Source organism: Branchiostoma lanceolatum, chromosome 2 (genome assembly GCF_035083965.1).
Source record: "Branchiostoma lanceolatum isolate klBraLanc5 chromosome 2, klBraLanc5.hap2, whole genome shotgun sequence".
NCBI lineage: Eukaryota > Metazoa > Chordata > Leptocardii > Amphioxiformes > Branchiostomatidae > Branchiostoma > Branchiostoma lanceolatum.
In genome coordinates, this window is record NC_089723.1 from 23337311 (window position 1) to 23362341 (window position 25031).

The 25031-nt window shown below is 41.1% G+C and overlaps 4 protein-coding genes across 5 annotated transcripts in view; 1 reads left to right on the forward strand and 3 right to left on the reverse strand.

The window, feature by feature from the left end:
* The window catches only part of LOC136428016 (uncharacterized), a 29309-nt gene extending 24068 nt beyond the window's left edge, over window positions 1–5241 (reverse strand). Inside the window, exons 1-8 of the mRNA XM_066417257.1 lie at window positions 5059–5241; window positions 3787–3880; window positions 3125–3219; window positions 2541–2674; window positions 1861–1959; window positions 1239–1324; window positions 598–664; window positions 206–364 (exon numbers count right to left, since the gene is read on the reverse strand). Of these exons, the coding sequence (XP_066273354.1) occupies window positions 206–364; window positions 598–664; window positions 1239–1324; window positions 1861–1959; window positions 2541–2674; window positions 3125–3219; window positions 3787–3880; window positions 5059–5131 (807 nt within the window). The 5' untranslated portion in view covers window positions 5132–5241. The remainder of the gene's footprint in view (window positions 1–205; window positions 365–597; window positions 665–1238; window positions 1325–1860; window positions 1960–2540; window positions 2675–3124; window positions 3220–3786; window positions 3881–5058) is intronic.
* Window positions 5242–5603: 362 nt separating this feature from the next.
* Window positions 5604–9207, forward strand: LOC136428020 (centromere protein W-like). Its single transcript, XM_066417262.1, has 3 exons — window positions 5604–5839; window positions 6302–6415; window positions 7937–9207. Exons 1-3 carry the CDS (start codon window positions 5750–5752, stop codon window positions 7961–7963), a joined length of 231 nt encoding a protein of 76 aa, XP_066273359.1. The 5' UTR covers window positions 5604–5749; the 3' UTR covers window positions 7964–9207.
* LOC136428018 (UNC5C-like protein) lies at window positions 8017–16079 on the reverse strand. Its single transcript, XM_066417259.1, has 3 exons — window positions 15673–16079; window positions 9881–11548; window positions 8017–9485 (listed from the first exon to the last, which is right to left on the reverse strand). The coding sequence occupies exons 2-3, from the start codon at window positions 11522–11524 to the stop codon at window positions 9180–9182; spliced, it is 1950 nt and encodes a 649-aa protein (XP_066273356.1). The 5' UTR covers window positions 11525–11548; window positions 15673–16079; the 3' UTR covers window positions 8017–9179.
* Window positions 16080–16748: 669 nt separating this feature from the next.
* Window positions 16749–24555, reverse strand: LOC136428019 (sulfotransferase 1B1-like). Of its 2 annotated transcripts, none has more exons than XM_066417261.1 (7): window positions 24423–24555; window positions 23376–23456; window positions 22558–22760; window positions 22106–22238; window positions 18121–18215; window positions 17569–17722; window positions 16749–17082 (listed from the first exon to the last, which is right to left on the reverse strand). In XM_066417261.1, exons 1-7 carry the CDS (start codon window positions 24448–24450, stop codon window positions 16973–16975), a joined length of 804 nt encoding a protein of 267 aa, XP_066273358.1. In that variant the 5' UTR covers window positions 24451–24555; the 3' UTR covers window positions 16749–16972. The 2 variants fall into 2 exon arrangements, with proteins under 2 accessions (XP_066273358.1, XP_066273357.1); XM_066417260.1 differs by having other exon boundaries at window positions 23289–23456.
* Window positions 24556–25031: the final 476 nt, after the last annotated feature.

Consider the following 25031-nt stretch of genomic DNA (forward strand, 5'->3'; position numbering starts at 1 on the left):
GCCATTGAGTACTGTAGGAGCATCATCACTAAATAGCGTTAAACAACGATTGTAGTCAGATGTGCAAAAGTTAGGTGTGATAGGTTGTTCAGTGTAACATAACCAGCTGCGTGCCTGCAAAGGTGGCATGTTACGCCGAAGGGCGGATATACCTGCTATACAGATACAGGACAACCATACAATAATAATAATGATAAATACTCACTGTAACCCAGGTGGGTACAAGATCACATTTGTTGAGCACAAAGATGAGGTGCTTGTAGCTCTTTTCCTTCGTCATGAAGTCCTCGATGTGTTTGGAGCGGGTTCCCATGGGATTGCGGGCGTCTAGGACTTGTATCACCACATCAGAGGAGTCTATGACCTGGATGGAAAGTTAGGTGTGTGGAAAAAGTTAGTTCCGATAGAAATGATACACATTTATAGAAATACAGCCAAAACTGACAAGACCACTCAGGGGAAAGACAAAATTTGGTCTACATGGACAGGCAGTCACTAAGTGTTTGCGTCAATGGGAAGAATCATTTATTCTTAGAGACAACCAAAAAGTAAGCATCTAACTGATCTATTCTAATAATTGGGTATCAGAAAGGTTACCTTGTACAGCTCTCCCCAAATTCTTCTGGAGGTGCCCTTGCTGAAGATGGGCTCTCTTGCTTCATCCCTGGAACCAGCAAATATTGTATCAAATTTCATTAACCTTCATCCGGCATAACCCCGTAACCAATACAAATTTGCTGCCAAATTGCTACCTTCGCAGGCTGAAGGTTAAATGGATCAAGTGAGTAAAGTACTAGTAGATGGAGCTGTTGTTTGATGAGTAGCACTTTCCTATACTGCAATATAGCCTATATTGATTTAATGTATATTTCATGTACTAATAGCACCTCCCAGTGTCTAATAGTGGTACTGCAGGATGCCACACTTATTGTATGTGTACGTGTCCAGGGACACCTGAAAAACAGGCCGCAGGCCTGAGCTGTGATTTTTCCCTGGTAAAATAAATAAAATGGAAAAATAGAAATGACCTATGATTTTGTGACATCCTGCAGTACCACTATCAGTCACTAGGAAGCGCTACTAGTACATGAAATCTTGCCTACATCATGTACTTTAGCAAATGTGCCAGTATTGTAAGCTCAGATAATAATTATAAGAGCCACTGATGATAGACTTACTAGAATACTTTAAGTACATGTTAACTCCCTTTTTCAATATTGCAAGTTTTATGTCCATACCTGAATCCTTCATCTTCCATCTCCAAGTCTTTGTCTTTCTCCTCGTCATACTTGTCTGTGGACTCCTGAACAACATTCATAAGACCCTGCAGAGGAATAAAGTACATCATACAAAATTGCTAACACCATCTCCACTCATAATTTGCAAAACAGATTTTCTAAGTGGTCCTCAAGTTGAACTTGAAGAAAATGTTTTCAGCATAAAAGCATTTTTTTTTGCATACCCGGTAAACCACCTCATGGTGTAAAACATAATGTTTGTACTGAATAGTATAAGCTGCAAATACAGAAAGATTCATTTGATCCACTCATACAGGGAAGACCCCTACTCTACTTGATAAGTGTGGTGGGTTTTTACATGCTTAATGTGTGGCTCTCCTCAAACGTCCTATCTGGAGGACGTCCCTAACTTGAGTTAGATACTCATTTTCTTCTGAGTGAAGTGAGCAAAGTCTTGTTAACTGCCTTTTCCAAGGGCACAACATCAACGGGGTATGTCAGGGGAAACAAACTTAGGAACTCTAGGGTCTAAGCCAAACACTTTTACGCGATGCCAAACATTTACTTCAACTCATGCTCATCACAAAAGTTGAGGGAGACCAAGGTAAACATGTCATCTCACCTGGTAATCTGCCACCTTCAAACTTGGTTTCTTCCTCTGAGCCTTCTTACCAAAGGTTGTTTCAAAACTCTCCGTGTCAAGAAGGTGAACACGGGCAGTCTGGAAAAGAAAATCCTATGGTATCGTCTGCTACATAACAACAACCATCCACTAGATACATTTATTCATTTTGTATAATGAGGGCTCGAAATACTGGGTGCATGTGCACCTGTGTGCACCTAAAATTGGAGCAGTGCACCTAATTTTCAACTGTGGGTGCACCAGTGCACCTAGATATTTTTGTAGGCTATAGTATAAAGGCACTATTGTACACTAAGTATACAGAATTTTCTTGAAATGTAAGACTTAATGTATCAGAAAAAGCAGCATAAACTTTTGTAATAAGTTGCACTTTATTTTATGTATTACTTGATTGAAATTTTGAAGTTAGCTATAGAATTACACATTGATGTTAAAGCTTAAAATTTGTAATTATGTATTGCTGACATTCAACTTTATTTCACGGTGCACCCAAAATTTGTTCTGTGCACCTTAATTTTTTTGGTTGGGTGCACCAGTACAAATATTTCCAAAAATGAATTTCGAGCCCTGATAATATAAAATTTTCTATGTCTCAAATACTGGATACTACTATACTACTATTACAGGGTACCTGTATAAAGTCTGCCACATGTACCAACCTTAGCCCTGTCGTGCAGCAGTGACAGGGGCAGTTTACTCTGCCTCATCACCACCTGGTACGGATCCTTCACCACTTTACCCATCTCATCCTGGAACGTCTGGAGAGCATTCTGCGTAACTACTCTTGTATTTCCTGAAAAGAAGACACAACTGTAAATGTGACTGCCTTGCATGTCCTGCCATACCACCATTAGTCAGTGGGAGGCGCTGCTAGCTCAGTGACATGCAAACACTTATTTTTACCAAGATGTCCTTGTGAACTGAGTGCTGCTTATTCTGCGTCTATTTGACATGAAAAAACGTGACCCCCATTTTACACCACCTTACAAAAGATGGGTGCAGCCCCAACCAAGATGTCCTTCCCAGGATTTGGAACCAGGAGCTCAACTGTGAGGTTGCTACCAGTTGAGCTACAGGGTAATCAATTTTCTTAAAGTTGAGGAAACAACAAAACAGGTACTATTAGGTAGACAGTCTCTTGGAAGAGAATCTTTAGATCTGTTAACTATCATAGTTCATACCTACATGTAGATCTACATAGGCCTCTATGGAGAAGGAAAGCAAGAAATAATCTGAAACTCACCGAACCATCTCCTGTTTGGCTCCACTCTGGCCATAGAACCAGATGGCAGGTTGCCCTGGAATACAGCAGGTCGAACAATCTTTCCATCCCTGTTCCTGTAGGTTAAGAGAAATCAATTATGTTTTTAAATCCCTTCTCAAAACATTCACTCAACAACATTCAGTTTCCTACAATTTGACTCTTCTATAAACAGAGCCACTTCTAACTTCAGTATGGATAAAGCTACAATTACATGTATATAAAACAAGACATCAGCTCTGCAAGTAAACACTCTTGAACCGGAACAAGATTGCTCGTCTAAATCCTTAAATTATTCTTTAAAAGTTCAATTGTGTATCTTTGAGGACAATAAACAAAATGTCTAAAAACTCTGAATTTCAAATAATTGGATGTGTTTCCTAATTCACAAGTTAAATATTTCGGTGACAAAATTTTTACATTATGGGACAAAATTTTACGCAAGGATCAGGGGACTGATTGAAAGCTTGTTGTTGGTAATAGGTCTACTTTGTGTACATACATAGAGAGGAAAATTTTTACAATGTTAAATACAGTCACAGATGAACCTTCATATCAATGGAATTCTACATGATTATATGCATAACTAATCTACCATATGACAAACACAAAGTGTAAAATGCACATTGGAACAGTAAACGTACCTCTTTGGCTTTCCCCCTCTGTACATGAGCAGCCGCTTGATGGTGGTTTTGTCCCGCATGTTTTTACCACCAGCCGCAGACCCAGACACTCGGTCTGAGGAAGTAGAAATATGATGTTTGTTTCTTTGTCTGTATTGCAATTGCATACCTGGTAAACTGCCTCATGATGTAACAGTTACACACCAGGTTTGTACTGGAGAGTACATATCCGGACAGATTCATTTCATCCACTCTCTCTGGGAAGGACCCCTACTTTTTTTGTGTGTGGTGGGTTCAAAGTTCAGAGTTTGTGGGTCCGACATCCAGGCTAACTACTAGTATACGGATACTTTGGGCACATTGCCAGCACCTAGCAAATCAGGACAACTCGGCAGCATGCCAAGGACAGTTTCGCCATGGCATCAAGAGGATGCGTAATTCTAATCCTAACTTTTTATTATTGATTCCAATCTCAACTTTGGTGGTCGAACCTCAGGCTGAAGACGAAGCATAACACATTTTCATTCGCTAGCAGTGCAATGCGGCTTCAATACGGCTCACATGTTTAACCAAGCACACAGGGTCACCCCTACTATTCTCAATCAGTGTGTTGGGCTCTTTTACTTGTAGGGGGTTTGATGCCTAGGCCTGAAGCTCCCCCAATTTATGTGCATTGGGCCGCTGACTTTACGTCACCATACAAAAATTTCATTATGACAAATGCAATCCTTTACAACATGTCCGAGCTGGGGCAAACCCTGTGTTCTAACTCAAGACCACGGATCCACAGAATCTGATCGATATATCTGGCCCAACAGCAGGGTTGTATTTCCGCTCGTGCCACTGGGATTCAACCCTAATTCCAACCATAACCATAACCAGAGTTGTCCTCCGCATGGCTGTCCTGATTGTCAAGGTGCCGACTTTTCAAGGTGCAGAGTTGTCAAGGTGCCGACTTTTCAAGGTGCAGAGTTGTCAAGGTGCGAGAATAAAAGGTGCGAGTTTTCCTGGCCCAGATATACTGAGGTATGCTGGTTTTAAATTTTCTGATCATCGCAATTAAGACATATTTCTCACCAAAAATTTTATTCAAATTTTGCAACCTATTCTAAACATCACCACTGGTTATATGTCACAAATGTTCCTTCTTAAAGCTTCCTAAAGCAGTCTGATGGCATTTCTAAGAGCTCCTGACAGCTATTCTTAAAAAAAAACGCAGAACCTAATTTTCAACGGATACGCGAGCTTCGCCCCCCTCCCCACCATACTCAGCATCTAAAAATCTACACATACCTGGATTTGTGCTCGAATTAGACTTTTTAATTCGATTCTCAACTTTCTTCTTCTTCTGTACTGTCTTCGCCATTTCGTTCGTTGCTTTTTGCCAAGGTTAAAGTGCTGTTTTGTTGGGCAAAGGATGCCAAGTTCCGACTTGCAGCTAGCTGAGCAACCTCGTGGAGTAAAGGTCAAAGGTGAAGAACCTCAAGTGACCTGTGTGTTTCATCGTTTACTTATATACAAATAATTTTAACGAAAATAAACTTTTAAAAAATAACAATTTTAATAAACGCACAATTCTTTGTCAAATTCAATTTTTTTTAAAATCATGAACACATCTAACAGTTTCCCATCATTCAATTATTGGGTCAATACACTAGAAAGCAAGGGGCATAATTTATTTTTATTATTACTTCAGAGCAGAAATAACTAAAAACATTTTGATAGTAATGATAATACCTACATATCTATAATGTAAAAGTGTCTAATAAAGATGTTATTAAATAGTTCCATTTTATGATTACCATAATTTATTCCTTTCAACCCCCATACTAAAGTGGTTTCTGCCATGACGTAATGCACTTTGGCTCCAAATTTGAACTGCTAGATTTCTCTGTGCAAGGCAGTCACTTCTTGAAGACGTCTTTGATGTTGATCCTTGCTTCCAGTCGTTTTTAAGAAAGAAAGAAAGCCGTTTGTGTCGACCATGAAAAGAACCTGTCCTGGGCCGAGGGTCCGCGCTGTTGTAAAGAGATACCAGCCGCACGCAAAGCCGGTCAAAAATGCCGAGCGTCTCGTAAGTACTACCACTGCCCCCCTCCCATATCAGACGCTTCTTCCTTAAATTGATAATAGGCCGCGAATAATAGTCCACATTCCTTTCAGATACTAGTAGCCTGATTACATGTATATTCATCTGAAGTGCAGTCATTATCTACCCATCTGAGTAACAGATTCCTGTTCCCTATGCAATCATTAGTACTAGTAGTAGACAAACCATATATAATTTTTTATAAGCTCCATCTGTCCTTATTATATTTACAACTTTTGAAGAAGTTGAACTTGTAACATTACATAACATAGTTATAGAACTAGTAGTATACATAGTCTTTGAATTGTACATTTATTTATTACTGAGTAACTGATGTCCAAGGGAGCCCTTATTAATACATGTAGTAAGATTTCATGTTCTAAAAATCACTGTTCATTCATTACAGTGCATACATAATTCATAGTAAATTATAACTCTACCCAACAGGTGTTTCTGTGCTACATGTTGTTCCTGAAGCGCCTGGCCGCTGCCTCGTGTGTGGAAGCCCAGGAGAACAAACAGAAGACTGTAACTGGGCAGCATGTCAAGAAAGTCCTCAAGGTAGAGTCGATTCCACATTACCGAGAGGGTGTTTGTTGCCTTTTGTTCTAACATTTGCAAAACCTTTGTAACAATCTAAGGGAGATAAGTGACTGTTTAGAACAATTTCCAACATTCATTTGATGTTCTAAATAGTTTCTGCTGTGTTCCAACATGTTAGACAAATTTCTAACATTAAACATGTTATTTGTATTATTTTCGAAACTGTTGGGAAATAGGTTGATCATTTGTTCCTATATGTTCCAATATTATAACAACATGGTATAACTGGGTCAGTGGGATTGGAACAGGGCAATTCACACATCCCTTCAAAGTATAGGGGATTAGGCCTGGGTGCCATGCATAGACACCTCAAGATAAAAGTCCAGACGTGAAATCTAAAAATATACAGAGGCAGACAATAGAGTGCGATTAGCACCTACTTTTATGGGGGCAATAACCCAAATCTACCATTTGAAAAATGATGAAAATTGTTCCAACATGTTCAAACAGTGAAACAATCACATAGATGTTTGAAAATTGTTCTAAATAAAGAGATATTTGTGCAATTACTTTCCAAATAGTTCCAACATATATTTATAAGTTCAAACATGTTCAAACTTTCATTCTTGATTGTTTGAACAATTTAGAACATTTTGACTGGAATAGTCTTTTACCTAAAATTGTTTGAACTCACTAGCAATATTATCTGAAAACCCTCTCGGTGACATGGAATTGACTCTATGCAAGATAAGATTGATGTTCTCGTCTAGGAAAAGACTATAATCTCAGTTTACTTCTTTAGCCATGACCAAAGATTTATTTGACGTGATTCGGCGTAAACCTCAAACTTCAGGGAGTGCAAATCTTCCAGCGGACTAATGTACTAGTACTAGTAATAGTAGTAAGCTATGGGAAAAAAATTAGTTCTGGGGTTTGTTGGACAACGGAGTATAATATTAATGAATCTAAGATTCTTTAACGGTCAGGAAATGATCATTCTTCGGGACAGTCTGAATAGGTATTGTAAAAGGGGAAAGGTTTGCGGTAGTTTGTTGTTTGTGTTTTTCGCATTGACCACAAATTTACTAGTAAAACCACCGTGAACATTTCCCCTTTTACAGTAAAACCCTGCAGGACAGTTTCAAAAGCAAACTTGAAGCCTGCACCATGAAACACTCATTATTTCCTTAACTCGAAATTGAATCCAAGCGAACAGTTCCCTTTTTACAGTATATACACTTGTCCAAAGCTTTCTGGGGCAGGGTGAAATACTGTCTGTCCCCCCTTCTCTCCGAAGCATATTGTTATAAGGGCTAATATAAACTTTGTAAGACATTTGTACATGCGTTGAATTACTTTTGTAGTTTGTCCTTTGACTTAATCTACATTTACAGATTAACATTTCCTGGTAGCAAATTCGTCATAGCGATACTGTTTTAACATACTAGTAGTTACACACAGATACCCACATTGAAATGTAATCAGTGATAAACCTTTGACTTCATAGGGAGTTCATTTCATTGCTTTTATTTTTTCCAGAATGTCCTGAAGGCAAGTAAAGGGTGATGCAGACAGTCAGGGAATACAACACATGTACAGGAACACTGCCTTTGTCTATACAGTCCAAGTCACATCCATGACTTTCAACTTTCAATCTGTTCCAGATGCCTGAGTGTTGTCCTTTTCCCTATGATTAGTATGAACTTTACATACAGGCAGTTTTCATTGTTGTGGTTCATCTAGACATATGGATACATAATACCATCAAGTACACACTAGGCTAAAGGCAAGCTAGTAGTTTGTCTTTGTTTTCCTAAAATATGATAAACATTTTTACATAACAGAAAACATACATGTATGATGTTATTGAAACTTGCTAAGATGAGTAAGTTCCAAATTTGTCTATTGATTAGATTGTGATTGCCCACTTGCGGCACTATCATTCTTAGATCATTCGAAAGGAAGGCATTACTCTCTGGTCTATGAACATCACCAATCTGTGTTACAGTGATAATTATAACGATCAAACAATGTACATTTTGCCCACAAAGTTTAATTTGTTATGTACAAGCCTGTAAATATGTCACTGTATATCACATATGAATACTCTGTGGTGGAACTAGTCTGTAGGAAAACCCTGTTTGCCATTGGCATATACTTATACATGATCATGGAAAATAGTTTAATTAGATGAAAAGTGAGGTGCCTAGTTATGTCCTTTTTAGATGGTATTTAGATTAGTGTAAATATGTTATTGAAATATTACATTGCCAGTAAAGTAGCTATTTACAGTCATTGATGTACTTTCTGACACAAATAGCTAAAAACAGACTTCCTTGACCTTGTGATAAATTTGTAAATACCATTATCTATACAGGTACAATTGTGATTGGTTGTCAACAACTTTGAACTCAAAACTTTGTATGGCAAGTCATAAGTGGTGTCACCAAAGCCTGTGGTTTATATGTACATGTAGTAGTGAGTAGAAAAGGCTATTTTTACAGAAGAATTTAAGTCATAGCCTTCAGACATAGCTTAACATGATCTGACATCTTTCTCAGGCTAGATGACATTTGCCTGTTGTCCTGTATCATTTCTTATACAAACCCTTATCACATGTACACACAGAAACCCTATTTTTTTTATATAGGAATAATTCCAAGAGGGTTTCGAAAAAGTGAACTAATCAGGATCAATGTACATGTAGTAGAAGTGGAAATTACGTATTTTGTTGTATGCATAATGATGCTTTAGAACAATGGCACTCTCCTTTTAATACTGATTAAAGATCTGTAGATTGCTCATCCTCACTGATAGCCTCGTCATCTGTCAGGGCATCTCCCATTGCCATGCCAACAACTATTCCCTCTGAGGTGGTTATGTTATCTGTACCAGTTGCCATGGTTACATCACTGCTGGTGTCAGTGGTGTGATCATCAGACCCCCTGCGTGGTTCCACCTCCTTCAGATGGTCCATGACTGTAGCTGCTGCATCAAGCCTCTCCATCTGATACAGCAGACAGCCCAGGTCCTGAATGGTACGGCCCTCCTCCTCAAACCTGTCCAGCAGAATGGCCATAGGGCTGGGCTAGAGAGCACAACATTAGAACAATGTGATGTTACAACATACCTTTCGTACAGTTCACATAGTGCTTAGTGAGTTTGTCCCTAAGATCCATTGATGTATTTTTGATAAGATTCATATGTTATCACATAGTGCTTTCTACATATTTCATCGATTCATGCAAATGGTCAGGCACCTGTAGCATCAAATTCTTTTCACTAAGTATGACATTAGAATATAATACATATGGTATTCTGTGATGTTAATTAGTCTGCGATATCCATTAAGTTATGAAACCTTATGCACAACTGCCCTATTTTTCTATACTGTATGAGCTGGTATTGGTCCCTAGCCTCATGTCTCCCCATGATATATTACATTTGTATTAGTAGTCTAATGTGGTGTTGTACACATCATACCCGGGTCTCCAACCAGCGGATGCAGTGGTCAAGGTTGAGCTTGGCAGCGAAAGCTCTCCAGTCGTTTCCAAGGATGGAGCGTGCGTCTAACAACATCTGCAACTTCATCCTCAGGGGGTGGGGAATGCGTGGGACCCTCGGGCCGGGAAGCCCCAGGAGTGGAGTACCTACTTGGCTGCAGTTCACGTCCTTCTCAGAAGATGGCATCGATGAGCGGCTGGAGCCAGGTCTGGAAGAGTTTTGGTCACCTGTGGACCAGGTACTCTGGCCTGGCTCGGTTGCTGCCAGGATCCGTAGTTTTGCAGAGTCTTCCGCTCGGCTGCGCTGGTAGGCGACAATGGTAAGACTGATATCGGACACCGCCGGGTTATCGCGTTGGAAACAGAAGGACGCGTAGGGACACAGGTTGTGCCACAACTGGACAAACTGCACGTCCTCTTTGGGGGCATCCGTGTTAGTCCACCCCTCGCACAGCGTTGTGAGCTCAAGTTTAAGATTGCTCCCGTCCCCTTCAAAGAGCAGGAGCTTCTCAGCATTGCACTGTCTGCCACCTAGCTCCCCTTCCTTGTACCGAGCGAACTGCAGCGCACACGGCGTGTTGTTGAGCAAGTATACCCTCACTTCGTAGAAGCGCCCGTCTCGAAGAGCGTATGCGAAAGGTACCATCTGTATCCATTTCCTGACAACGCCGCCGTCTTCTGCCGTCATCAAACTGGTGTACAACGAAAAGTGGTTCAGTCTGACAATGCACTCGTCCCCGAGAAAGGAGCACTGACGGTCTGTGTCGCGTTTCTTGCATAGCATCCTCCATTTCTTGTCTCCGAACAGGTGCGTTTCACTGGTCCACGTGGACACCAAGGTGGGCTCGAACGCACAGTGTTTGTAAGTAAGTGTGCACGGGCGCTCCAGAGTGAGTCCATGAGGCCCGCAGTGGACTACTGGGCTGACCAGGCCTTGTTTTTCCGTCAACTTTGGCCCGTCGTTCAAATCCCAGACCAGGGTGAGAGAGATGAGTTCCCGGCGGGATGTCTCCAGGGCTCCCGGGGGGATGGTGAGTGAGATGCCCATGCAGTCCAACATGAGCACGGCCCCACGGTGATCCACCCACCTTGACACACAAACTACTAGCTTACCGTGAACAGTCTTGATTTTACTGGTGTCTTCCTGTTTTCTTAAGTCGTACAAGAAGTCGTCCGGGATGCCTCTCCTGTCACAAAAGTCAACTGAAGAAACAGGAGGAGAGATAGCAGTGGAAGGTAAAGGGTTTCCCTCTAGCACTTCACCACTAGACTCACCAGACACTCTACCGTCATAGGCGTACGCCTGGAAGTGAGCTGCTTCGTTCGTGTAGGAAAACTGTTGAGAGCGCGTAATGTTGAGCCCAGGATGTCCGAGAGACGACGCCTGACCGTTTCTGTACACAGGCCACACGGATAAGTCGTTAGTCTGCTCCACGCGGCTGCAAAGTGAGGACGTCGAGAAGTTCTTTCTCAGAGACTGCCACCATTTGTACTTCCAACAAAGTAAGAGAAGTATTGCTAATAGGAGAAATATCGCGACAGCTGCAACCAGGCCGAATATGAGAGTCTCTTTCGAGATGCTGTCGTTGTCGCCATCTTCTCTTGAAAGCAGCTTGGAACCCATAATGTCACAACTGCATGGATGTACCTAATAAACACAAGATGATATCTGATGTTGAAGCGCTTAAAAATGTCATCAATCAATTTTACATCATTTCTTCATTGAGAATGTCTCCTCTATCCAAGCACGCATGTCTCCTATGTTCCGACACCCCAATGTCCCGACACTTCTGTGTCCAGACACCCCTATGTTCCCAAACACCCCCTAACCCTTAAAGTTAAAGTGGTCCCATGCATCGAAGATGCGTAGGGGGGCGCCCATCTCCCATTCGAAGCCCTTGGGCCACACAAGTGCAAGTCACTACAGCAGGGGGCTGGTAGTGATGTGTGTTTAACTTCCATACTATTTCCCAAATGCTGAGTGCTAAGCAGAGAAAGAAGTATGTACCATTTTTAGAGTCTTTGGTATGACCCGGCCGGGGTTCGAACTCACGACCTACCGTATGCAAGGCGAACACTCTACCAATTAGGCCATTGCACCCTAACCCTACACCCCAACATATGGCTGTCAGAACATATATATAGAAGCATCAGAACATTATAAAGTGCTGTCCCTTTTGCATCACACAGTAACTGAACATATAATGTGCCTACCTGGCTTATTATGCACTTAGCATTTTAAACGCAATAAACAAATCGTGGACAGACATACACAAAGTACACAGATTAAAATGTCATGTCAACATCATCATATGAAATAAATGAAAGCACTGAAATTAACAGCGTGCCTATAAACAAGGTGGTTTAGATTAAACCTTGCTATAAAGCATCAGAGAACATCGCTATTTGCACATGAGTCCATAAAAATATGATTTTGATAGTTTCTGGCCCTTTTAGAATGCATGTATGTCCCTCAAACGGTTTATATATACTGATGTAACATCCTGCCACAAGCCTGCACTTTGGAACAAACTGACATGCCGGGTCGCGACTTCCATTATTTAACAAAGTAGGGCTCAAAATCCTGGATGCACATGAATGTACTTATGAAACCAGTCTCTATATATGAGGATTTTCTTATCTTTAGATATATGTAATACTGCAGCAGTTGGCCCTCGGTACCTGTGCACCTAATGTCTGGGTGAACCGGTGCACCTAGATACAATGTATTTGCGTAGGGTTGCAATTAGAGCTGTGTATCTAAATGATTTTTAGGTACAGGTACGGGTGGAGCTGTTTAGATACAGGTCCGGACCTACTCCTGGACCTAGATAAGTTTGATTATTTGTAAGTTGTACACATGTCATTCCTGACAAGGAATTTACCTATCTTAGTCCAAAAACTGTGTCCATTAGTGTTTTAATTAGTTCAGGTACAGGTTCACTTGATGTTCAGGTTTGTACCTGTATATAAACAATTGTACAGGTACATGTTGGTGCAGGGTTTAGGTATACAGGCCTAGTTACTACTCGTTTATAGCTTATTCTCAATATTCAAGTGTGAGAGAAACTAACAAAGCTCCGCTATTGTATTACTTGTTCGAAAGTTAGCTTTAGAATTTTAGATTCAAGTTATGAACAGAAACAGTAAGGTTTTTATTTAGGTTTTCCTGGCATACTAGTTTATGTTGTGCACCCGGGTTTTTTTCTGTGAAACTAAATGTTAAGGATATGAGCACCAGTTCTAACTGCCAAAAATGAATTTTGAGCCCCCACTAAAGGGTCAGTGTGACTACTACATGACATCTGCTGTACCAAAAACTGTTTGAGAAGTAAACAGACGGCATATAACTCTCAGAGGTGCTCTGTTTGAACATTACTCGACATATAACTCTCAGAGGTGCTCTGTTTGAAAATTACTTATAATTTACAAGGCCAGGATACCAATATCTGCCACGAACATGTTTGAAATGTTCCGCTGTTTTTATTGGTCGGTAGACCATGTTCTGTAAGTTCAGTCATTTGTAAAAAATTCCTAACCACTTAGATCTCATAATGAAAGCCCATTTTTGGACCCAACTTTTATCATTTTTTTTCCGACGTAGGCATCAATTCTGTCAACACCCAAAGGATGTTATCCGTATAATCAAATCAATATGGCCCTGGCTGCAGAAAAAATAATTTCGAGTCCTGGTAAAAGAAATGACGAAGACATGGAAGTAAGACAAGATTATGAATCAATTTTCTTGCTTATTCCTTCAATGACTTTTGATAGACTGGCCCTTATGATTCCCCAACTCCCCATCCACCCCTCAGCGTTTTTTTGTCCAATCATTGACTAAAAGTTGAACCAGACCAAACATTAGAAATTGACCACTCCTTTAAACCCACAAAACGCCAACCTTTGTCTGTATTTACCGTGCTATACCACACTCTTGTGTCTCAGCTGTGTTGTTTGCAGTCGCCACATTTGACACAACTCTAACCTCTGTATGACCTCTTGTATTGTTTACAGTTTGTTTTATTGGGCAGGTAGGCGACCTCTACACTCTTAGACAAAGTAGGGTAAAGGCGAAGGCCTCCGCTCTTGTGTGCATGGGACATGCACATGGATCGTCGAAAAAAAATACAATAGGGAGAAACTAAAGTGCGGTAGTAATATTTTGGGGGGAGGGGGTTTGTATTGTTTGCACCTTTCCTAATTGATAGAACAGCCGTTTTGTGGCCCTCTTAAGACCCCTTTCCACTAGACGCTGCGACTGCTGAGCAACCCAATATTTGACAGATCACTGAATTTCATAAATTAAGGATGGATCCATTTTTAATGATTTTTGTGTTTTGTTGTCTTAAGTAAAACTTTAACATTGTGGATCATATTCCAATAATGAAATCAAGGGTCACACAAATCAACATTTGGTCGCCCACTTAACGATCGCTCAGCGATCGCCGTCTATTTGGGAAAGGGGGCCTTATCGACAAGTATGGTGGGTTTTTAAAGGTGTTCGATATTCCCCTCAAACACTAACGGCTTAACGTCCCTTCCGAGAGACGATTTATCCTTAAAATAAGCCTCAGTAGAATGGGTATGTTATCATATGAATTTAACCAGGACGAAAATAACTATTTGTAATTATCATGACTGATGATTTCCGGGTCGTTCGTTAAACGTCACTAGGTTGATTTACATGTAGTACCACAGCTTTTACAAAGCGGAACAAGCTCAAGTACCCTTACCTTTAAACCATGGAGGAAGGAAGTTGGAAATACAAGTACACACGCACGCTCTACAGTTGTTGGACTCTATGGCTGACTACGGTGACTGGTAAATAGTGAAATTAAGCCAAATATAGCTATAGTAATTCGCCAGGGGAGTTTGGCCCGCTTCCTTCCAATGGGAAAAGTTAGCCTTACAGTGGGCTCAATTACTAGTATCTAACGTTACCCTATATATGCCGAATTCTACCATCCTGCATCACACAATTAGGAAGGCCCGGTGGAGGCTAGTTGGGTGCAAGAAATACCTAGCCTGGGTGCCATCCGAGGCTGGGGCGCTTACACTTGCTGGCCTGATTTTTTCAAGTAGTGCCTACGTTTCAACCGGCACGTGCACATTTTACTCATTCAGATAACTTGTCCAACAACACAGTTCGTAGTCTGGTAAATTGACACGCTTATATTTCTTCGTCAACCAGTAAGTGTTTCAGGACACGTTTTCAGGGTGAGTGAGTGTAGGAGTCCAAGTAGTAATCGGATGGCACCCAGGCTGAGAAGTGGTGCCTACGTATCAACCGGCACGTTTCCCTCACTTTAACTTGTCCAACAACACACAGTTAGTAGTCTGGGGAAATTTCCACCAGTAAATCAACCGGTAAGTCTTGTTCTGACGTATTGGGGGAAGACCTGAGTTATTGTTGTTATTATCTATGACGGAAGAACGCTGTACAAATACAAACGGTCATCGAGAATTTCCGCTACTGATTTTATTAAATAGAGCAGTGGAAACCCACTCATGCTCCAACTCTTGCCATGTTGAAGGATTGTTTGGGGGCAGAAAACGTCTATATATGTCAGGAACAAAGTGCAAATTAACATTAACAGACTTTAACCGCGACGTTAAACCGAACCGTAATGCTTTTAGACACTCCTGACTATGAATGCCGTATGCACGAACTTTACACCTCATCTACATAACCACACGTTCCAAACCGTGATACAGATTGTCCTGGTTTAAACTACGCTTATTTAGATTTTGGATATTTAGAACGGAACGTACCTTGTTGATTCGTAGTTCAGCAACTTCCACTGTTCGGGACCATCATGAGCGCCGTACCCGCACTTGCTTGGGCGTGCGAACCCGGAAATGAATATAGGCGAGACCAAACGGCAAGGTACAAATACCACTCAACTTACCCTTACATGACGTCATGTGTAAACTTACTATGATAGGTTGTTTATTAAGCCAGCGCCACACTGCGGCTGTAAATGACCTTTCACCGAATTTGTTGATTGCCAGAAAGAAGGTCGCCGAATTTCAAACTTACCAGAGAGTGGGGCGTATTTTTCACCTGAAAATCTAGCCTATCAGACTCGGTGATCTACGAACATCAAACAATTTCTAAGTAGAGTTCCACGACCCCATACCTTCGTGAAATGATGTTTATGACTGACGTATGAAGAAAAATTTTAATTGAAGTCCTATCTTTGCAATTGTATTGTATCATTTTCTCACGTGTCTGCAACTGAGGCCATGAATCGCATGATTTATGTCTAATGATGTTCTTGTTACCCCGAAACCTGTTCGGCTCCGCCGAACTCCCCGCTCGTGCCTTCGGCATCACCTCGGGTTTCGCTCGGAAGCTTGGCACGGCTGATCCCCGCACCGAGTCTATTACTTTTAGACAAATGTTTCTCAGAGTTCGTCGGTAAATTGTTATGTATTCATTGTCAGATGTATTCGATACGCAGAGTGGTAATTTCTGCCTGTGGGTATAAAGTAAAGATATCATAGGCCAAAGTATCAGTGAGAAACAACAAACACAGCTGCAGGAGAATATAGGAGAAAGAGCACAGATTTAGAAAATGATATGGAATGTGAGATTATTCATATTTGCTGTGTCTAATGTTAAGTATTATTCCAGAGGGTAACACACAGACACGTTTTATACACACCTATTTCTGAAATAAAGTCAAAATCTAACGGTGAACAGCCGATCCTTCCAAGTGGGGTGAACAGCCGATCCTTCCAAGTGGAATGAACAGCCGATCATTCCAAGTGGAATGGACATTGTGTATGGTTCTTCCTCGGCCTGACTGTTTGTGCTCAAGTCCATGATGAATCGTAAAGGATGGTCAGGGGGCGGCGCAAAGTATCAGACCTTACCACCGGACATGTAATATTGTTGCAAGGCATGCGGCAGAAGTTTGAAATTTGATACAACAGAGAATATTTTCAAAATGGAGCTTTCAAAGTTTGTCATTATTCATTACCATGAAATGCCTCAAATGCACATGTAAAGATGTGAGCAATGTTTTCTTTTCAAACGTATATTTGGATATACGGGCTGTTTAGCCAGCTACTCAAACTCAAACTCCAGTCCCGATCCTGCCATCTTCTCACGATACTTCTGGTCAAACCTGGCGCTCTCCTCGGCCGAGAAGTGGTTCTTCCAATCTCCGACGATACCTTGGGAGACAGAAATAAAACTTCTTCGACAACTTATTGTGTATTATCTTTATTACTTCTAATAGACAAAAACCAGGCGACTTTCATGAGTACTCCTTACTCCGCATCTCAGGTGGAAGTTCCACGCTGAAAGCTTCTTTCCTATAACTACATTGCTATGGAACAAGCTTCCTCATAATTGCTTTTTTAATGGGTACAACTTAACCTTTTCCAGTCGAAGATGAACAAACATCTGTCATCACAATCAAGTACAATAAACCCAAATCATTTAAGTGGCTCTTAGATCTATAGCCTTGTTTTGTGGTGAATTTGAGGTACTAGTAAATGAAAGAGTGTATATTTGACGATATGATACAATATTACTTTTCTAATCGTCTGTTGTTGCGAGTAGCGTTCCTTTATATAGTATGAATTAGAAAATGTTTTATACCTCCATTTTGACTGGAAATATAGATTTTGGACAATAACATTGATGTTTTAGTTTACCTTTCCTGACAATGATCTTTCTCCAATCATCAGACTCTGCCAACTTCTTCCTCATCGACTCCAAGCTGCGGTTGGTCAGCACACGGGCCAGATCTTCGTCGGTCAGTTCTTTCTCCAGGAAGGCTGCTATAGTCTTTACCGACGAGCGAAAATCCTTATAACACGTACACATGTGTTAATACTAAAGGTAACCATGGATACATTCATAGAATTCAAAATCATTCAGATTCACCCATAAACATACTAGAGTATCATACATCGTCGATGAAGGTTAGACATCCAGGTAATAAGATACGCCAAATATCAACTACTCATGACAAATAACTGGATATGATTTTGGAAACGGTCAGACGTTTCAAGAAGCATTCACTTCTTTCCGTCAGTGATACTGAGCAAGATTTGCCGATCAGCAGGTTTTTAACCACGAGCTATGAATTAATATGCAAATAAAGTGAAGACAATTTTAGATAGGCCAAAAGGAAAACAATTAGACAAAGTAAAGACAAGGTTGATGTAAAATAGACAATAGCTCCTATCACACAAATCCTTTACCTTCTTCATATCTTCGTACTTGACAAAGAGGAAGTGGGGGTCGTCCTGCTTTTGCCACCAGCCCAACACGTGGTCAAAATAGTCACCATATTGTACTGCGATGAAAAATACATTCAGCAGAATCAGATGTTTGTATCTGAAAATCTTGACATCAACCAGCTTTTGGTTTAAGTCCTATTTAGTCTCAACAGATTCAAACCAGGACATAGATTGACGGATGCCTTTAAAGGTTTCACTCACAATCTTTGGAATCGATTACCGTCAAATTGGCGCTGCATATAATGGAGAAACTAGAGTTCCACGAACACATTATCTTCGCCAAATAATCAAGGCTTATTAAGGAGAGTGATTAACATTTACATGCTTATCACCCCCAGAAAATTTGATCATACACCATACCGTTTGAAAGTTACGATTTGGGGAGAATGAGGCCAGTCTAGATAGGGATAAAAATCATTTGGTGGTACAGGACTAGTATATGTGTATAGTGTGCTGATATATGTTATAACTGGTCATCAAAAATATTGAAAGTTATGATTAGATGGTACAGTCAACATATATGAATAAAATAAATCTTTACTCCATATCATACACATTTTGCAAGACATACATGTGACTTGTTCATACGGTGCTAGGTAATACCTAGCAGTGGTGCAGTTTTGGTGCAGTGTACTCTCTTAGCAGAGGAGTGCTGGTTTTTGACATGTTTTTAGGTGCTTTTTTCAGGCTTTCTATTTTGTCCCCTTTTCGTTATGTCTCCAACCATGTGTTGGACACAAATGGCTAAACTGAACACGTTAAAAACCAACCGGACCCACACATCTGCTTGGAGTGTAGTGAGACTGTCCCAACTGTTTATTTATGTGCCCAATTCGTTTATTTATACTTCTAGGCAAGGCCCTCTGTTGACCTGTTAGCGGCAAAACACTGTCACACGGCCCATTGTGAAATGTACTTGGATTTACAAACTATCCTTACTAATTATGCAGATTAGCTCCTGTTTTCTATAATCATACATCGATTGTGTAAAGCACCATCTGAGCTCTCTACATACCAAACTTCACGACGATCTGTCGATCCCTTCTAAAGTTATTCATGTCCGAAGGTCAAAACAAAAACACCCACTGCAGTTCTAAACAAGCCGCTAGGGGGCCCAAACTTACAGAACTTACTTCTTATGGCGTGAACTATCTACCACACAAATATCATGACCATATCACTTTCAGAAAATATGCCACTAAATTTTGAAGCTCCGCTGCAGTACCTTAGGTACTCGCTAGAAGGCCCATTATTGAACTTGACCTTCCTTTCCGTAAACAATACCCATCCACTCATTATCATACAGATCCATCAACAGCATCTTGAGTTATGTTGTCCACAAGAATTACACATCCACACAAAGCCCGCTGCAGTACCGACGGAAAATGCCAGGAGAACCATTTTTGAACTTGATCTCTGTTTTCACAACATCTACACACCTGCAAAAAATCATGAAGATCCATCAACGTTTCCGTCACTTTTTTTGCCTACATACAAACGCACAAAAATTAAAAGTCTGCTGCAGTACTGTTGAAAAACGCAAGGTAAACCATTTTTGAACTTGACCTTCCTTTGCACAACCACTACACACCTACCAAAAATCATAAAGATTCATCAAAGGTTTCTTGAGTTATGCTCTTGACATACATACAGACCCACCAAACAGCTGGCTCAACCGAAAACATAATCTACCCCGAGTACTATAGTACTCGGCGAAGATAATCACAGGTTTTCCCTCTAGGCGAGGGCAACTTATGATTGAAGTCTAAAATGAAATAAAAGTGATCGTCTTTGTAACTACATTACGGAACATATTTCGGAATAACATGCGCTGCTGCTGTCCTGCTTTATCCTGCTGTGCTATATCAGCTTTGGAGGAAGGAGCATAACTTTAGACACCATGATGCCCAGGCATGTCTTCTATACATTTAGTTCTCTTGGACGGTACGCGGTACTTACTCTTCTAAGGGGTATATGTACACCCCCGTATAAGTGCATCTCCTGCCCGCACGGTCCGCACGGTCTCATTTCCTGCCCGCACGGTCTCATTTCCTGCCCGCACGGTCTCATTTCCTGCCCGCACGGTCTCATTTCCTGCCCGCACGGTCTCATTTCCTGCCCGCACGGTCTCATTTCCTGCCCGCACGGTTTTTCTCCTGCCCGCACGGTGCATCTCCTGCCCGCACTACAGCAAAATCGTCTAAAAAAAAGGCCAAAAATGTTGAAAAATGCTCGTTTTGAGTCAATTGCGGCACGAAATGCAAAATATTATAGCGCAGTCTTCGGTTCACATGTTTACCCGGCCTCTGACGGAGTTTCACGGCCCCAGACCCGCTACTTTTGGAGATTACCCCCTCCCTCCCGTCGTGCAACTACCCTGAGCAGAGTCGATACATACATATAAGCTACTCTCCAAGCAGAGGTTTGGTGGGGAAGATCCTGTGCCCCTTTCTCTGTCGGCTCTCGCCGTGGATAAAATGGTCACAATCTTCCCCACCAACCTCTACTTGGAGAGTGCATATTAGCTGGGCGGGAAGTGGTCTGGCCCCTACAGTATCGCTACTGATTATCGTATAACCTACCAGTTTAAGCGACTACTTTGGGTCATTTTCACATATCGAGGTGTTTTATGCAAAACCCAGTTCTTATGAGCGATAAAGAACGACAGAATTATGATCTTTAGTCGTGACCCTCCTTTAAACAAAGTATGAAATTGGTTTGAAACTCTTACTGATTTGAGCTCGAGAGGTAGGTTTGATGAAACCCAGCGACCCCCCGCATCGACACTTCGTTTTCGCACGTTAAAACATCGTTATGACTTGTGCACTATTGCATTGGCTTCATATAATAACATTGTTCTGTTCATTTGTCAAGCAAGCAGATAAATATAGGGAAGAGGCTACTGACAGGATCGTCCTGCCAGCAGTAGAAAAAATTGTACTGCTGACAGGACGATCCTGTTAGCAGTGGAAATATCTGCACTACTGACAGGATCACTGTCAGCAGGGCATGTTTTCTACTACTGACAGGATCGTCCTGTCAGCAGTGCAATTTTTTCTACTGCTGACAGGATCATCCTGTCAGCAGTGCAGATTTTTCCACTGCTGACAGGATGATCCTGTCAGCAAGACAGAGGATGGGGCACATGAAACCAACATATTTAAACCCAAAGTGTGTCATTTTAACCCCAAAATTCAGCGTATAAAAAAAACGCAGCAACTTTATACTTAATGTGATTAGTTCTAGCACTTTGTGGAATTTTGTGACAATACCGTGAATACGATCGGTGCTGTCAAAGGTTACAAGCGTATACATGTTTTACCATCTCTACCGCAGTCTCACAGGCCTTAATTGACCCAAGGAGAAGAACTGGGTCATGGAAAAAGTTAGTGAGAACGGGCAAGAATGTTATCTGTAATAAAGGTTTAACGTTCTTTGTGGGTAAAACGGCTAGTTCACTTCCCGCCTAGCTTGTATGCATGTATCCTCTCTGTTCAGAATAGTTGCACGACGGGAGGGAGGGGGTAATCTCCAAAAGTAGCGGGTCTGGGGCCGTGAAACTCCGTCAGAGGCCGGGTAAACATGTGAACCGAAGACTGCGCTATAATATTTTGCATTTCGTGCCGCAATTGACTCAAAACGAGCAATTTTTCAACATTTTTGGCCTTTTTTTAGACGATTTTGCTGTAGTGCGGGCAGGAGATGCACCGTGCGGGCAGGAGAAAAACCGTGCGGGCAGGAAATGAGACCGTGCGGGCAGGAAATGAGACCGTGCGGGCAGGAATTGAGACCGTGCGGGCAGGAAATGAGACCGTGCGGGCAGGAAATGAGACCGTGCGGACCGTGCGGGCAGGAGATGCACTTATACGGGGGTGATGTATTTCTTCACACCATACAAAAGCTCTGTACATACTACATGTATTTCAGCACTCAATCAAAAACTCACCTTTGCCATCCAAGAAGTCCTTACTGAATTGTTCCCAAGATTCTGGAGTCTTTTCAAGTCGATTTTTCTGTCGGAAGTAGTAGGACGACACACAAACATCTTTTGGATTTCGCAGAACGACAATGACTTTCACCTAACGTTACAGAGAATGATACCATAGTTAGACAATGATTTATTTTCCATTTGACAATGTCTTTTTGTATCAATCCTACATTTGGGTACAACGTGGATCTCACCATTCCTTTATTGTGCAAATGTTAAAGCTTTTTGTCAACTATTATCGATATTCGTCACGTTCACTAGGTTCTGCCTCCACTTATCTAAGTTTGGGTACAATGATTGCAATAAGCACCGTACAATAAGATAATTAGAAGCCTGTGATATTAATGCGAGTGGATCATGGAAAAAAATCATGTTTGAGGTAGACTGGATATGTCTTGATTGAAGTAGACCTCGGTTGTTGGATTTGCCAAGCCCGGAGGTGCCAGTTGGGTTGGTAGATGGGTAACCATTAGCCGAGGGGACGGAGTCTCCCGCAGCTGGATGTAGGAGGGTTGTTGTCGTCCTGGAGGCCAAAACTCAGGTCCTACTGGCGACGAGTTTTCACTCTTTCCACCGAGAACATTATGCACAATTTCGAACATCCAGTTGATACCTTGTAGGAAATGCAACAGTTGGTTGCCATGGTGTTTCTGATTAACATCTGATTCTCATCCTACTCATCATAACAACTTTCATGTGAGTTGGCTCTCATGTCATGGCACATTGGCCAAAAATGTACATAAACATGAGGCCAAAAATGTACATAAAGATGAAAGCAGCTCAAAATAACTAAATAAGACAATTTCAAAGACCGATATACAAAACAATGGAGATACAGGTCTAAGAACATGCTTTTCAATAGGTACATGAAAGAATTTTTGGGGTAGAAATGTGCCCCATGTGTGCAAATTGATCAGTTTTGGGACATGTACGGATGATGGCTAAGCAAGCAGGGTGGGAAACCGGCGGTTACCCGCCCGCTCCAGCTTCAATATGTCACGATTGCAACACGTCAATGGCTTGGATAAGAAAATACAGCATAATAGCATTCAACTGTTATATGTAAGTGACTTAGAATTTTCACAGCTTGATAACTTTTAAAGTCTATATAAATGGACAGCTTTTTTACAGAAACACATACCACTTTTGGGATAGCTTACTATCACCACATCATCGTCACGTATCTCAAAAGTCTCCATCGCTTGTAGGTTTTCCTTTGGAACTATACCTGGGAACAATATTCCCTGGTACTCCGTCCGGGGAAGTGGCTCCGACAGGGGGTGTTGCTGTGATGATGTCATTTTGAATGCTACAAGGTAAAAAAGACAAATATTATTATCAATGTCGATATCGTTGAAAAAGCCTACTCCTGGGCAAAGATGAACTATTTGGACTTTAGCTAAAAGCATTGCAAGGGACGAATACTGTAGCAGAAAGTATTTTTTGTGAACAAGTTAGTGTCATGTCATTTGTAAACTAAGTTGTGCCATTCTCTCTCATTAGCAGTCTGACGGACTGATCATTGACCGTAAGAACGTAGCACCACAATTATGTTCAAACTGTACATCAGAATGATATAATCATTTTCAGCGCACGCTAATGCGTAGAACGGAAGTCAAGATGTAATTAACAAAGCAGGCAACTTTTTATTCCAAGGTCACTTTTATCTCACAAGAGATTCAGATCTAACTTGTCCTTCTTGGGGTACAATGTAGTTGACAACTAAACATTCCTATTTTATATGCTTGACTGTTTTCAGCAGTTCTAAGCATTTGCTAGTTTATCCTGAAAAAAACTAAAACGTAAGTGAAATAAGCTGACTGAATTAATCAAACGACGACAAGACGGAAACAAATATCGGTTATTTGTGTGTTTTTTTGGTGTCATTTCTTCGTCGGTGCAAATGTATGCATGTGTCGGATTACTAACGTCAAGTCTGGAACGTATAATTATCTAGGTTCGCATTTTGTCTCAAAACTGACTATACTCGCCTTGCCGTCTATTGACTCGTCATTTAAATGTTTCTAGATATGATTCACAGCTAACGTCTTCGAAAGAGAGCAACCGCGACTCGCTAACCCGTTTAGTATTTTCTTAGACTGGTAGCATTATCATGTGACCGCCTGCGTGTAGACTGGAACTGTGAATTTTCTAATCGGTCCAAAGTCCGCGGTCCACTGATTTTTTCAGGACCGGTTTTCTTACCGGTCCAGCAAACAATACCGGTTTTGTACCGGTACACGGTACCGGTACCCACCCCTAGTGACCACCATACCGTAAAATGTGCCGTTTCCAAAGTCCATGCAAACCGATCTTGACTCAAGAAACAACCGTGATCTTCGTATACGTAGTCGTTCACGCCATGGTTTGTTAATGGCTCCGAATGTGGTTTGCACCTTGACCTATGAACCTGACCTATGTACAAAGTGACGGAGTGACACAGTGATCAGAACCTGCGGCAATAGTGACTGACATTATATATTTTGATGGCTATATCTTGGCAAGGGAAGATGTGCAAGTAATAATATGCACCTTTGCCATATGATATTATGCTTGGATAAACACAGCATATTTGGAAATATATATATATGTGACAAGAATAGTGATTGTCATTTTATAACAGAAGACGAAATCAAATAATAGTGGTGGTTATACATCGACCAGATGTGTAAGTATTAGTTAGTTTCTTCACCATATTGTATTCAATAGTTGTTGATAGCACGGAGGCATGTACAAAATTTATTTGCAAGATCCTGCATGAAGGCTGATTTTTAAACACGTGGACTTGGTCATCATTCGTGAGGTAGAGAAATTGCATAATCATGAGACATGATGAAGCAAGAATTTATCAAAGCTCTAAATTTTCCATGGAGGTATGAGTACT